Source organism: Austrofundulus limnaeus, unplaced genomic scaffold, assembly GCF_001266775.1.
Source record: "Austrofundulus limnaeus strain Quisiro unplaced genomic scaffold, Austrofundulus_limnaeus-1.0 Scaffold144, whole genome shotgun sequence".
Classification (NCBI taxonomy): Eukaryota; Metazoa; Chordata; class Actinopteri; order Cyprinodontiformes; family Rivulidae; genus Austrofundulus; species Austrofundulus limnaeus.
The window spans coordinates 813920-829958 of record NW_013952546.1 but is presented as its reverse complement, the minus strand read 5'-3'; the positions used below and the strand labels follow the sequence as shown (position 1 = coordinate 829958).

Genomic DNA, 16039 nt, shown 5'->3' with positions numbered 1-16039 from the left:
AGTGCAAAATGCAAATTCTTGCACTTTTTTGACTGGTCTTAAGATTTTGATGTATTAAAAAATGTTATTTGTACGTTTAAATACTTGAGTACTTTTAAATGCATGTACTTTTGAATACTTAAGTATTTTCAAAAGTAAGTACTTCAGTACTTAAACTTGAGTAGATTTTTTGAGTAACTTGTACTTGTAGTTGAGTAGATTTGATCCCATCAATACTTTTACTCAAGTACTAGAGTTGAGTACTTTGTCCACCACTGCAAAAAGGACACGTCTAAATTCACCAAGCTGCCCTGACACTTCCCTCTCTGCCTCTGCTAGCCATGAATGTTCATCACTATGTTGATTTGTGGAACGTTCTTGACATTACACAAGGATGCTAGGATGAGAAGTGTGTCTGAAGTATTTTTCATCTCCACTAGGTGGCGCCGAAGTTAATTCACAACATTTGCATTTGCCCATGTTCAGGACTGGATGCATGTTTATCTCCGTTCAGATTTTTTAACTGCTCGCGAATTTTGTGCATAAACTCATCGAGAGGCTTTGGACCAAGTTTGAAGTCGATACAAATTTCAAGATGAAATAGCGTTTGGCGTGACGTAAAATCTCTTTCCAAATGGCCTACTTCTTGTAAGTTTAACAATATGTTGCCAAGAGACTATTTTGTAGGACCTGAACTGCTGCAGCTGTGTGCCTAGTTTTGTATGAGTATGGTAAAAAAGTCAGAGGGGCTGCAATCAAGATGGCACTAGAGTGACAATCTGCCACGCCCACATCTGGATCTTTGTGCCTCACCTTATTTACTCTAGTTCTAAATAACTACAAAATTTCATAAAGCTGGGCTCACCAGAACATAGTGGGAGAAGAGCCTCCTTTCAGCAGAAAAAATAATAATAAAAATAATAATAATAATCAGGTCAAAAGTGATAGGGCCTTCTGCTGCTTCACAGAAATAAACTCTACTCACGATTTATTTATTTAAGTCTGATTTAAAATAAATTTGACAAACACTGATTAAAACATGGATTAAAAACGTGTAAACATTAATAATCATGTTCATGTGAGGAACCAACAAGGAGAGCCACTAAATAATTCTAAAATTTAGGGGTGTAAGAAAATATCGATACACTGAAATATCGCGATATTTCATTTCCCGATACTGTATCAATATTCTAAAGCCCTGTATCGATTTTTTTATTAAGGTTTAAAATATCTACTTTCCTGCCAGCCATTCATTTTTATGTTGTAGTTCAGCCTCTGACCGCTAGTTGGCAGCAGTGAACCAGCCATTTGGCTCCTCTACCTCTTGAGGCAGAGGCTATTGTTAAGTGTTGGGTGACCATATTGTAAATTAATATTAAAAACTAAAAGCTGCAAAAAATATATTTTCAAACTATTTATTGTCAAATTTAGTATAATAATTGAAAACATGGATGAAATAAGAAATATGAAACAAATAAAATAAAATACATACAAAGCAGAACACAGCTAAATGTATCAAAAGTATGTCTATGTAATATTAGAATTTTCTGAGACAATGAATTTTGGTTTTTCATTTTTTTCCCCTGTAAGAGGTTTTTATTTAATAGATATTTTGGACAAAAAAAATCGCAATATATCGGGGATATATCGTATCGTGACCCCTGTCATGATATGTATCATATCGCCAAATACTTGCCAATTCACAGCCCTACTAAAGTTGAGACGTTTCATGTAAAACGTTATTAAAAATTTCCTCGACCTTCACTTATAGGAATAACTCAAGGTGAGGAGATAAAGAAGGAATTAGGACGTAAAAAAATGTTTTGTTTTTTTTACTTTCAGAGCTGGAAATGTTGAACTTCAGTTGGATTAATCTGGGTTCATCTGGTTAGAGGAAATATCTTTTGTTTCTTCCACTGCAGAAAAACATCAAGAAAGCTGAACTTTTTAAATTCTTTCAAAATAAAAACATGAAAATAACTCGGAGTATTACCTGGTGATCTGGACCCGTCACAGAATCTGGATCAGGTCTAGGATGACGAGTCGGAGCTGGATTATTCTGGGCAGATACATGTCGACGGCTCAGCAGAAATAATCCTTTCACGTGTTAGAAGAAGAGAAAATCTGTTTTGGTCTGATCTCCTTAAATTCACCACTCACTCTCGCTCTGTCTCTCTCTATCGTTGTATTTTTTTTTTAGCAAATGTTGCCGTTTTTGTTTTTCATATTTAAATCCAGGTTTTGATTCTTCGGTTCAGTGTTTGATTTTTATCTCTGGATGTTTGCAGAAGTAAAGAGTTGATTAGAAGCTCTGCTGCAGATTTCTGTTTCTGCTCTCGGTGGTTTCCTCGTTACCTTTGCTTCAGAGACGATTTTTTTTTAAGGCTGACAGCTCATCAGGACTGACATCTCGGTGCTGCAGCTTGACCTGCTGGAGAGAAGCTGCATCTCAGAGCTGCAGGAAGTGATTTGAGAGATGTCGCTAAATTCAAGGCAGATAATGAGACCGAACTTCGGCTCTCGGCCGCAGTCGAAGCTTTGGTTTGTGTTGGATTACAGGAAAGATGCACAGCTTCAGCTGCTGCCAGGCGAGGCATAGCTAAAGAACTCACTCATGTTCAGAAACGGATCAGAAGCGTCGTCACTGGAGGATTTTAAAAAACAAGACATGCAGCTGAAGTTTCCAGAACTGATAAGATGAACAGATACGAGTCTGTCACCAAATGCAGCAAAATGCTAGCAATAGCTAAACGTAATAAAAAGCTAGCAAGAAACTTGCTAGCTTGCAACTAAAAGTTGCAAATGCAAGCTAAAAGCAGCAAAAGAGAGTACTGAAATGCATGCTAAGAGCTAACATAGCAGAAAGCTAGCTCAAGGTAGCAAAGCGCCACCTACAGTAAAACCAGTAGAATGTCAGTTAAAAGCTAATGCTAACATAATCGCTAAATGTGAAGCAAGCAAAACAGCTGTTAAAAGCTGAAACCAAAAAATGTAGCTAGTTTTCAGAAAATCTACATGCTGAATGTAGCAAAATAGTAGCTAAAACCTGAACACAGCTGCTATACTCAGCAAAACAGTAGATAAATGCTAAAATTATCAAAACATTACATAGACAAGATTACCTAAATGATAGCTAAAACTTTAAATGAGTAGCCAAAATGTTAAACTGGAACAACATTAGCTAAGGCTAACATGAACAGTAGCTAAAATGTGAACTTGGAAAAATAGTAGCTAAAACTAGCAAAATCTAATAAATATTAAAAGTACCGAAAGAAGTTAAGATTAGTTAAGATGACCTAAACAGTAGCTAAAACCAACAAAACAGCAGCTTAAAGTTACAACAGACAAAACACAAGATAAAATTTACTAAAAAGCAATGAAAAGCTAATTTTATCGTAACATTAACAACAAAACCGTATTTAAATGCTAAAATTATTAAAAGCCGAGCTAAAGGTTAGGACAGCCCAAACTGCAGATTAAAGTTAAACCCAGAAAAACAGTAGCTCAAATTAGCATAACAGTTGCTATAAGTCTAAATACAGTATCTTAAAATGAAAAGCTAAAAGCTAAACCAGCTAAGTATCTGGAGCAAACCCATATTTGGAGAATGTAAACTGCACACAAACAGGCTGGGAGTTGAACCCTCAACCTTTTAACTGTGAGGCAACAGCTCTATCCACTGATACATCACACCACCCTCTGCTTATTTTAATGAGAAAACAAAACCGTAAAAAACGAAAATCTTACAAAAACGATGAAAGTCATGATGGTTACAGACAGAAAACCAATCAATGGTAACAATAAACTGGAAATCTGTTATTCAAACGCTGACTCAGCATTTCTACCTAACTTCTCTGTTTCTGCATCGTCATTCTTAATGACTCGTAATCTTCTGCTTCTGTCGAGTTATAATCTCTTGGATTTATTTCAGAGTGAAACAGGAATAAATTCTTCCAAACTTCTCTCCTGTCTCGATGTTTCTGCAGAGTTTATTTTCTCTGCAGGGAGAACTCCTCGTGTCGTCCCTGTTTTCCCGTCACCAAAACAAACTAATGCTTCCTTCCTTTCCCTCCAGGTGTCGTGTTCCTCCTGAGGTAATGTGCTGCAGAGCTGTCACTGTTTCAGATTTCACCTGCTCAGTCCGAGGACTGGAAGCAGCTCACCTGGAGGTTTTATTTTTTCTGTTCCAGTGAGATTACAGGTTGTCGTGTTTAAAATATAACATATCTCTGAGAAGCTGCATGGACTGAGACTGTATGTGACGCCAAGTGTAAAATAAAATTTAAAGAAATATCAAATATTTTTATTTAGCTCACCTTCTGGTTGTAAAATCCTAGTTAATTTCTACTAACATTTTAGTGCTATTTAGCTCACTGTTCTTACAGTTTGCTAATTTTTACTGCGTTAGCATCATTAGTAGTGTTAGCAGCGTTAGCAGCATTAATAATGTTAGCAGCATTAGTAATGTTAGCAGCATTATCAGCATTAGTCGTGTTAGCAGCATCAGCAGAGTTAGCAGCATTTGCAGTGTTAGCAGCATTAGTAGTGTTAGCATCAGCACCGTTAGCACAATTTGTAATGTTAGCAACAATAGTAGTGTTAGCAGCATCAGCTGCATTAGCAGCATTGGTAGTGTTAGCAGCATCAGCAGTGTTAGCAGCGTTAGCAGTATTAGTAGTGTTAGCAGCAATATCAGCATTAGTAATGTTAGAAACATCAGCATTGGTCGTGTTAGCAACTTCAACAGTATTAACAGCGTTAGCAGTATTAGTAATGTTAGCAACGTTAGCAGTATTAGTAATGTTAGCAGCATTAGTAGCATTAGTAATATTAGCAGCTTTAGCAGCATTAGTAATATTAGCAGCTTTAGCAGCATTAGTAATGTTAGCAGCGTTAGTAGCATTAGTAATGTTAGCATCATTGGTAAAATTAGCAGCTTTAGCAGCATTAGTAATATTAGCAGCTTTAGCAGCATTAGTAATGTTAGCAGCATTAGTAGCATTAGTAATTTTAGCAGCATTAGCAGTATTAGCAATTTTAGCAGCAGTATCAGCGTTAGTAATGTTAGCAGAATTATCAGCATTGGTAGTGGTAACAGCATTAGCAGCTTTAGCAGGGTTAGTAGTGTTAGCACCATCAGCAGTGTTAGCAGCATTAGCAATATTAGTAGTGTTCGCAGCAATATCAGCATTAGTAATGTTAGAAACATTATCAGCATTGGTAGTGTTAGCAGCATCAGCAGTATTAGCAGTGTTAGCAGTATTAGTAATGTTAGTAATGTTAGTAGTGTTAGTAGCATTAGTAATGTTAGCAGCATTAGCAGCATTATCAGCATTGGTAGTGTTAGCAGCATCAGCAGTATTAGCAGGGTTAGCAGTATTAGTAATGTTAGCAGCGTTAGTAGCATTAGTAATGTTAGCAGCATTAGTAGCATTAGTAATATTAGCAGCATTAGTAGCATTATCAGCATTGGTAGTGTTAGCAGCATCAGCAGTATTAGCAGCGTTAGCAGTATTAGTAATGTTAGCAGCGTTAGTAGCATTAGTAGCATTAGTAATGTTAGTAGCATTAGTAATGTTAGTAGCATTAGTAATGTTAGTAGCATTAGTAATGGTAGCAGCGTTAGCAGTATTAGTAATGTTAGCAGATTTAGTAGCATTAGCAATGTTAGCAGAGTTAGTAGCATTAGCAATGTTAGCAGCGTTAGTAGCATTAGTAATGTTAGCAGCGTTAGCAGCAATAGTAGTGTTAGCAGTGTTAGCAGCTTTAGCAGGGTTAGCAGTGTTAGCAGCATCAGCAGTGTTAGCAGCATTAGCAATATTAGTAGCATTAGTAATGTTAGCAGCATTATCAACGTTAGCAGAATTAGCAGCATTAGTAGTTTACAGCATTAGCAGAGTTAGAGGTGTTAGCAGCGTTTGCAGCGTCAACAAAGCTAGCAACTTTAGCAGCATTAGCAGTTGCTTTTGTCGCCAGATGATAACGTCGAGCCGAGCACAAAAAGCAAGGTTTGAGCTCCATTTTGAAAAACTTAAATGTAAACTTTATCATTTAGTCCTGATGCATCTCAGTAATGCAGGTAGAAAAAAGCCCCAACACCTGACTTAAGTCAGATGATGGGCACATGACCCTCTGTGAACAATAGAGCTAATCAAGCCTATTGTTAGGCGATGACCCTCKTTTGCATGTGACTAACCTGTTTGTCCATGTGGAGGCAGTGCTTATACGGCTGAGTTTCACATGAAACTCATCAGACTGAAGAAGTCTCTTGGAGGAGAGGCGAAACATTTCACTAAAGAAGAACCCATCAAGAGGACCTACTTATTTTTTCTTTTAATTTAACATTTAGCTACAATATTTAAGATTTAGCTGTGAGCTAAATAATAAAATGTTAGTAGATTTTTTTTACTGAAATTATATATTCAGAAATTGAGTTAAATGATGTACGGTAAATGTTTTAGTGACATTTTTTTAACATTTTATTTTAGATTTGGCGCCACATAAGGCTGAGGAGATTTCTGATTACCAGTTTCCTCAGACCTCAGGTTGACCTCCGCAGGTATTAATTTGAGTCATTTCCTGTAATGAACTGAGGAAACGGTCACCTGATAACGCTCTGCTCTCTCTCGGCTTTATGAGCTTCAGTTCTGTTAATTTACCGAGCGGTGCCCGCAGCCGCTGATTTTTTTAAAGCTTTTACATTCGCCACATCACCTGCTCCATCGCCAGATATCATTTTAACACATTAACAAACATCTGCACATTTTCTGCGCCTCTGAAACATCGAAGCACTTTGTGTTCGAGAGCCGAAATTATCGGACGGCGGCTGTGAAACACAAAAACGTCCCTCTCTGATGATGATGTTTGAAAACACCCACCAGCTTCTGATACTCAGGATTGTCTGAAAACACTGAACTCTTCTCTGAGAAAACTCAATTATTTCAGTCGGAGAGCAGCTTTTTATCACAGCAGCATTGTGATTATAAAACCAAGAATATTAATTTTGACAGTAATTACAGGCTGAGATCGGACCGTCTCAAATTAATTACAACTTTCAGACAAACGAAGCACAAAAAGAACAAGATAAAAGTGATAAAAATGGAAGAATAAGGTTTTTATAAAGATTCAGTTTGTCTTTGAACAGTTGACATCAGAAGACAAAGAAATAGTTTTTAATGTTTTACTGTGTTCATGTGGAGCTTTTATATGCTGGAAAACAAACAAGCTTCTTACTGAAATCATTTCTTACATTTTTAACATTTTATAAAATCAGGAAATTAAAAAAAAAAGAAACGTAAAATTCTGAAAACTGAAAAACTAAAACTGAATATTAAAAAAGGTAAAAAAAAGCCAAACACTAGCTAAAAAAAGGAAAAAAAAGCTTAAATCTAAAAGTAGCAAATTGATAGCTAAAAACACAACACTACGTAACGTTTAAAATAGCATAATGCTAGTTAAAAATGCTAAACTAACTGATAGCTAAGGAAAATGCTAGCTACAAAAACAACACTAGCCATAAGCAACAAAATACTAGCAAAGTGTTAAACATTAAAATAGCAAAAAAAATTAAAAGGCTAAATCACTAGTAGAGCTAAAGACTAATACACCAATTCTTGGATTAGCTAAATGTTAAAGATAGGACAACACTATCACTGTGTCCAAAATGACAGGCCAGGTCCTCCGGAGGACCCAGACTACCCGGTTGCSGCGGGCCGGGTCCTTGGTAGACCGGGAAGACCGGAAAAAATGAGGCTGTGAATTTGGACGGTCTAGCCTCACAGCTCTGACAGCTTATATTTGCTAAAGAACAAAGCTAGCAAAGCAATAGAATAGCTAAAGGCTAAAGATACCAAAATTCCTGATCAACTAAATGCTAAAAGTACTAAAATACTAGACAAGCTAAAAGCTAAAAGTCCTTAGACACTAGCAGCATTAGCAGCTAGTGTTTATCTAAAACGTAAAATAACTAAAACACAAGGTTTACTGAATATACCAAGATTAGCTAAAAGCTAAAGACACCAAAATTCTTGATTAGCTGAACATGAAAAGTACTAAAGCACTACTTTAGCCAAAAGCTAAAAGGTCCCAACACTAGCTAATACCAAAAAGTACTAAAACACCAGATAAGCTAAAAGATAAAAGTACTGAAACACTAGATAAGTTAAAATCTAAAAGGTATAAATACACTTGGTTTGTTAAAGCCTAAAAGAACAAAAACACAAAGGTTAACTAAAAGTACCAAAACAGTAGGTTAGCTAAAAGCTAATAGCATCAAAACACCATGTTAGCTAAAAGCTAAAACACTAGTGTAGCTAACAGCAACAAAGGGAAAATAAGGAATTTTCTGTATTTCTAGGGGAAATATATGTAAATAAAGCCAGAGAATAATTGGTAAAAACAATCATCCTTTCACCTTCAACAATAATTACAGCTAAATAAAATGTGTTCCAGTTTATTATTTTAGAGCTGTTTTCTTTTCTCCAAATCCCCAGAGGTTTCTCTAAATTAAGAATAAAATGATTTTTGGTATTTACCAGAAAGCAGAGTGAATTTTCCATATTCCTGTTTGGACCGTCTGACCTCTGGCTGCCCTCAGTGAGATCAGCTGCTCCTCATTTGGTTCCTATCAGCTGCACCTGATTACTCCTCTTCCCTCATCAGACCTCTCAGAAATATGTAGTTTTTTGACTCACTGCTGCTCACAGAGAGACGTGCTTTAAGAGGAGAAACTCCAGCTGTCTGATCTGAACCCGTCTGTTGGTTTTATTCCCGTTTCGACTTCTGCTGCATATTTTTAGTCCTCAAGATGCTTCGCTGCAAACAAACAGTGTCCACATAAAACACTATCATCACGGTGCTCGGCCTCTGTAGAACAATAGTTCAGGTGGACTGATCCGCCCACGCCGGGCCAGAACCTCGTCCCCCTCCTCCAGCCGAGCGGACCCTGCTGACAGCTCAGCAGAAACAGACAGATGTTCGTTTCCCTCAAACACCAAACAGACGAGAGGCGTTCAGCTTCACAGGAACTCTGATCAGTTGTAGACGATTCGTTAATGCTTCCGATGGTTCAGGAGAGATTTTACTAACACGCAGATTAACCGACGTGTTTGAGGTGGGCGACAAATTAATTTTTAGAGCTGTGAAAATGTTTGAGAAGTCTGCATTCACTTTGCTGCTCTGCCTGCAGCCACGAAAGAATAAATTAACAAGACGTGAACAGGATAACGAGCATCTTTCACACTAAATATCACGTCAGTGAGGTTAGAAATGTTGGATCAGACGGACCTTTATTCACGTAACGACATATTTCCAGTCTGATCCATTCATACATCATCTGCTGCTTGTTCCAGGGCAGCAGCTTGATCAGGGAGAACTTTGACAAAGGAGGCAGCAAAACACTAGGTTAGTTGAAAGCACTAAAACACTAAATTAGACAAAAGCTAAAAGGTACCAAAACAGTAATTTAGCTAAAAGCTAAAAGTACCAAAACACTAAGTTAGCCAAAAGCTAAATGTACTAAAACACTAAGGCTGTGTCCAAAACGGCAGGACGGGTCCTCCAAAGGTCGAATTTGTAGGCCGCATACGTCACAGCGCMGCGACGAAGGACGTCCAAAACCGAAGACTCCTCCGATGCATCCGACAAATACATCCTTCCTTTGGCCCGAATCGAAGGACAGGTCYGATGGATCCTTCCCGGCCCAGCGTATCCCATAATGCATTGCGGCCCGACCGGAGATTTTTTTTATGCTAGTAATGGTGGACGAAGCGAGAGAAAAGAATACATTTTAAACAAAAATATGGTGATATAAAAATTAAAATAAATTAGCGGTTGTAATTCTAATACTTTTATCATTTGTATGGACATGTTTTTAATTATTATTTTTTCGTCATAAAAAACGTGAAATAAACATGAACCTACAGCGGGTCAATTAGTTCTTCAAATGATACCTTTAAGTTAATTTTATAGTTTTGTGATATTAATAATGCTAATGTATTGATATTTTTCTAATTTTGATTTAAGTTTGCTTGTTTAGCGTCATCACAGTTGCTAGGGGTCATGACGTACGCCGGGGTAAGGAGGGGAGGCTAGACCGTCCAAATCCACAGCCTCTTTTTTTCCGGTCTTCCCGGCCCACCGCGACCGGGTAGTCTGGGTCCTCCGGAGGACCCGGCCTGTCATTTTGGACACAGCCTAAGTTAACTAAAAATACAGAAACATTAGGTTAACTAAAATAAACTGTAAAATTAGGTTAGCTTAAAGCACTAAAACACTAAGTTAGCCTAAAGCTAATAGCACTTAAACACTAGCTTAGCGTAAACGTACAAAAACATATAGATAGTCAAAATCAAAAAGTACTGAAACACTATGTTAGCTGGAAGCTAAATGTACCAAAACTTTGGGTCAGTTAAAAGCACTAAAACACTAAGTTAACCAAAAGTTAAAAGTACTAAATCACTAGGTCAGACAAAAGTTAAAAGTACAAAAACAAAAAGTTAGCCAAATGTGAAAACTACCTGATCCCTAACCAATGTACTAGGTAAGCTAAAAGGCACCAAACGCTAGGTTAGCTAAAAGCTGAAGGCACCAAAATGCTATATTAGCCAACCGCTAAAAGTAACAAAACACTAGGTCAGCTAAAAGTACAGAAATGCTGGGTTAGCTGAAAGCTAAGCATACCAAAACATTGGGTTAGCTAAAAGCATTAAAACACTAAGTTAGCAAAAAGCTAAAAGTATTAAATCACTAGGTCAGGCAAAAGTTAAACGTACAAAAACAAAAAGTTAGCCAAATGTGAAACGTACCAGATTACCAGGTGACTAAATTACTAAATGAACCAAAACACTAGGTAAGCTAAAAGCTAAAAGGCACCAAAAAGTAGGTTAGCTAAAAGAAAAAACTCCAAAATACTAAATTAGCCAACAGCTAAAAATAACTAAACTCTAGGTTAGCTAAAAGTACAGAAATGCTGGATTAGCTAAAAGCTAAAAGTACATTAAGTTAGTTAAAAGCTACGATGTTAGCTGACCCTCAGATGTTTCAGATTTCTGGGGACAGTCCCTAATTTGGACAGGCTGTCCCGAGCTGGTGGATCCAGAGTTTAGCGTTAAATGAATATAGACATGTAGACTGGTTTTACGACAGCCGGGTAAAAAGTGTGACACGGTAGCTGGTCACACTGTTGTCATTACAGAGTATAAGAGCTGAGTGCTTCACTTTTATAAGACTGTAGCAGCAAGGGATGCTGGGTAACTTGCTGGATGTTATATGCACACGTTTATGTCTGGATGTGAATAACCTTATTTAACTAGCTCTGCAGTCAAACTGCACAGTAAGATGGTGCAGATTAAACAGGCAGGTTATTAAAAATCTAAATGTGTTCAAGCCAAAACAAAAAAGAGCTGCAGGATGTTAAGAAAAAAAGAGACTAAAACAGGACGACACAGGGAGTTAACCAGGCTGAAAACTTGGATCATATTTAAATAATCATGAACAGGTGTGAAACAGTCAAGTTTATATGATTTACAGCAAAATTAGAGTCTACTTTTTATTTAGTTTAGGAAAACTTTTTGACTGTTTTTAGTCCAGAGAACTACAAATAATGTTCTTTTTAAATCCTTTAAGTTTCTGTCCTCCAGCCTTCAGCTATGACTCATGTTTTCAGAGCTGAAGTCCCTCCTGAACAGAACTTCTGTAACGTATTAGACAGACCTCTGTCTCCGTTCTGCTGGCTCAATCTGTTTAATGGATAAAAGCTGCTCTTTCCTTTTCATACAGATAACTGTTGTGCAAAACACGCATAAAAACAAAGCCCGTGTTTAAATGCCTCCAGCTTTCACTGAGAGGTCAATAAAAACTCCTGGCTTGTGTCTAAAGCGAGCGGACGGGGGAATTAATCCTGGGAAAAGGCAGAGCTCATCGACTGGAGCCCAAGATTGACGCCTGCTTTTTGCGAGCTCCCCGGGCGGCCCTGTTTTCCCTCCACGTCCCGGCGGGCGGCGACGGATTTACAGGTCAGCTTCACCTGCGTTTTAATTAGCCTCTCTCTGTGTGATCCTCCAGATGGACCCGGTGCAGAAAGCTGTCCTCCATCACACCCTCGGCCTCCCGCCCACAGCCAAGAGGAAGCACGTGTCCTGCGGCGTCTGCCAGCTCAGGTTCAACTCGCAGGTGAGCACTGTATTTATTCTGAGTGCTAACATTTGGCTCCTTTTTCTCAGTTTGTCCTGTGAAACACGCTGCGTGCAAAGTGATAAAAAGAAAACTGAAAGTGTCATTAATGTCATTAAAATTCTGTCTGAGTGTTGAGTTCCCTGCAGGAGGCTGAAGACTGACAGGTGTGAACTGTATGACAAACAAATGGGAACTTTTAAATCTTTAACATGAACCAAATGATTCTTAAAACTCCAGTTCTGGGACAAAGAATATAAATGATAAATGTTTAAACTAAAAGTGGGAATTTTACCTTTTTATGGCTTGTAGGAAAAATATAAATTCTAGAATTTTTATGCATTATATGAATAACATGTTTGCAAAAAAAAAAAGATTTCTCTTCTCTTCATGTTAGTGACATTTAGTTTTACAGGAAAATTTCATGTTTGCGTAACGAGTTCCTGTCATGAAACAAGACGTTTTATCACAAAGCGACCTCTTCAAGATGGCCGCCACAGCTAAGGTCTTAATGCTCAGTTCTGATTATTTTTAAAAATCTGATTTTTGGCGTGAACGTTCACTCCAGTGTGAACTCTACACGATCCTGATGCGACCCACATGCGCAGAAAAAGACGTGACACTGTTTACAGAGTTAGCTAATGGTCGATGCTACGTGTTAGCATGTCGATTCTAAAGTTGTTTTGCAAATAATTATTCAACATGTTTGTTTAACTCAGTGTTTACATTTGAACCTGCTTCTCACTGGATGCTTCGGTGCAGCTTTTTATTTCTGGAACCAGCTAGCGACATGCTATCGATGGAGTAACGGATGTTGGATGGATGTTACCATCATATGTTTCAGTGGATTCTCAGTCATCCAGGACATGGAAAATCAAAACAAAGAAGAAGCAACTGGACTCAGTTACTTCTTCACCTCGTTCTGAGTAGCTGCGTTTCCATTGACCGTGAAAATACGCAAATTAGAATTTTGAAAATAAATTTGCTCAATGGAAACACGTCAATTTCGAAAAAACTTCCTTTTTTCGACAAATTATTTTTGCGCTAGGATGAGGTGGTTTTTTGGCTGTATTGAAATTGGTGTATTTTGCAAAACTGCAATGGAAACACTTTTTTCGCATCATGGGAGTCACGTGAACAACAACCGGCTGTTGTTACTGGTGAAAAAGACGACGAAGATGAAGTCAACAGGAAGTAGAAGTAGTTGTAAAATCAGAGAATTGTAAAAAGAAAGTAGTAAACTCACCGACTACAATTTCCCAAAAACGTCGCACACATAGCTGCTCCCAAGTATAAGGGGCTTGTCGCTCGAAAGCCTCGATAAGATGGTGACGTCTCCTCTGATGATGTGCGCTAGCCATGGTAGCAACATGCATGTGTTTACATCCATTGCCACCATGTTTGTAATGACTTATCGCAAGAACAAACGTATTCACGTGTGACTTTAATAGCATTTCTTACTTAATGGAAACGTCGCAATTGTGAAACTGTTTTCGTCTTTAAAGGGATCCATGATTAGTTGTAACATTAGACTTTATTTGATAAACCTTTAGTTTAACTGTACCATTTTATTTACACACAAAGCATTCTGGGTAAATGATGACGTGGTTAGGTCATCAATGCGAGGCTGCTAGCGAGCTATATCCACCCTGAAGGTTAATCTTGGACAATATCTGATGATCGACTCTTTTAAATGAAACCAGAGAGCGTTGACAGAGAGGAGAAGGTAGAAATGACTCAGCCTGKAACTGAAAATAYRGATGGAGRACAACAGAGCTGCTTCATGGAAGAAGAACCTCAGCTTAGCCTGTTAGCTTTAGCGTTAGCCCCGATGCTATCACCATATATGTGTATTAGCTCAGCGCTACACATTCTCCTCTTGTCACTGAGGTCCTCCATCCACATGACAGAGAGGGGAACACAAAAATGACTCAGCCTGCAACTGAAAATATGGATGGAGGACCTCAGTTTAGCTTGTTTGTTTCGCTAGCACCGAGCTAATACATATAAGGCAATATAGCTTCGGTACTAGCGCAAAGGCTAACAGGCTAAGCTGAGGTTCTTCTTCCATGAAGCAGCTCTGTTGTCCTCCATCCATATTTTCAGTTCCAGGCTGAGTCATTTCTACCTTCTCCTCTCTGTCAACGCTCTCTGGTTTCATTTAAAAGAGTCGATCATCAGATATTGTCCAAGATTAACCTTCAGGGTGGATATAGCTCGCTCACACCAAGGACCTATCCACGTAATCGTTTACCCAGAATGCTTTGTGTGTAAATAAAATGGCTCCGTCCGTGTTTAAATATATATTTTTAAAAATTTACAAGACTAAACCGCCTACAGTATTTTTACAGTCTTTATTTTACAGTTAAAATATATGTTTATCAAATAAAGTCTAATGTTACAACTAATCAGGGATCCCTTTAATTGAATATCGACAAAGTTTTGAGCACATTTGCAAAGGAAACGCAGCTTGTGTCTGCCTCTGTAACATTTGGTTAAATTTGATATTCTCACAAAATTTATTAATGTAATGTGGATATAAGCATTATAGTCATAAAATAATTTGTAGTTCTGAACATATTTATAGCGTTTTAGCCAATGGCAGCTTTTCTTACTGAGGAGTGACAACACTGCATTTTCCACATGTTGTAGTTGATACTGATCCCCAACAGGTTTTATAAATCTAACTAAATATATTTATCTAAAGAGTTTTATGAAGCATTAACCTGCTGGTTTTGTGGATTTGCATGAAGCTCCTTTTATCTGTTCTTTTTACATTTTTTATTTATGGACTTGTCTCTGACTTTTTATTTGTGTTGCTGAGTTTATGCACCATTTTCAGGCGCTCATAAATCTTTACGACCCAGATTCGTGGGGCGTCGTGTATATTTACTCTCTCCTGCAATCGGGTCGGCCGTGAAGACCCAAATTATGGAAATAGATTTCTTTAAAGGCACCAAGAGAAACCTGCAGTCCGTTTTAGGACACGGAGGTCGTTCTGGTGGATTTCATGAGAAAGAAGGTTTCATACTGAATAATCTCCAAACAAGATTAAAATAAACTCGTTCTCAAAATAAACGTTCCCTCAGCGAGTGAGCAGCACCTGGTTCACGCTGAGATGTATTTATGTTTCCCCTGAGAGGGAACGGCACAGAAATCTAATTATTCCTGCGTGGATTGTCAGATCGGAGGTGTAGAAGAGAAAACGTTCAACCCAAGATGTGGATTCTCTGGGTTTTATTCGACTAGATCAGCGATTGCATTAAAACGGATAAAATCAGGAATAAGTACATTATAGGACATAACAGCATTTTTACTTAACCAACCAATGTTTTTGACATGTTTAATTTAATTTAATCAGGATAAAAGACAACTTTATATCAACTCGCCTTTTATTACTTGTTCTTTAATCAAAATGAGGCTTTTATCACAAAAATCTATATAAAAATGAGTTTTTTATGTTTAATTTGCAGCAGCTTCACTTTTAAGCTTTAAAGCATCAGATGATGTGAACGGTTTGTATCTATATATTAAATTGAAAATAACTCAGAATAAACTAGATTTGATGCTCGTGTTCTTCCTCCCTTTCTGTGTCTCTTTACCACAAACTGTTTTTTATTGTTAGCTTTAGAGACCTTTTACAAACTGATAAAAGGGTCATAAAGCTGACTTTTCACACACAAATTACAGACTGAAGCGGATTTTATGACCCCGGCTCGTAAAGGTGACCTCACTCAGTAAAACAGAAACATTTCTTTACAGCCTCGGGGCGTTTCGCTGGTGTACAGACACACATTTCTGTTTCTGAACTGCTGGGATTCAGAAACCTTCAGATTATAGTCTCGTCTCTGATGGATGGGTCCCCAACTGATGGACTACAGTCCAGATC

General features: G+C 37.8%; 1 protein-coding gene across 3 annotated transcripts in view; it reads left to right on the top strand.

Moving 5' to 3' along the window:
• The window catches only part of znf385d (zinc finger protein 385D), a 95903-nt gene that overhangs the window by 44551 nt on the left and 35313 nt on the right, over positions 1-16039 (top strand). For all 3 annotated transcript variants that reach the window (XM_014016392.1, XM_014016394.1, XM_014016393.1), the window contains one exon: positions 12043-12150. In XM_014016392.1, coding sequence (XP_013871846.1) covers positions 12043-12150 — 108 coding nt within the window. The remainder of the gene's footprint in view (positions 1-12042; positions 12151-16039) is intronic.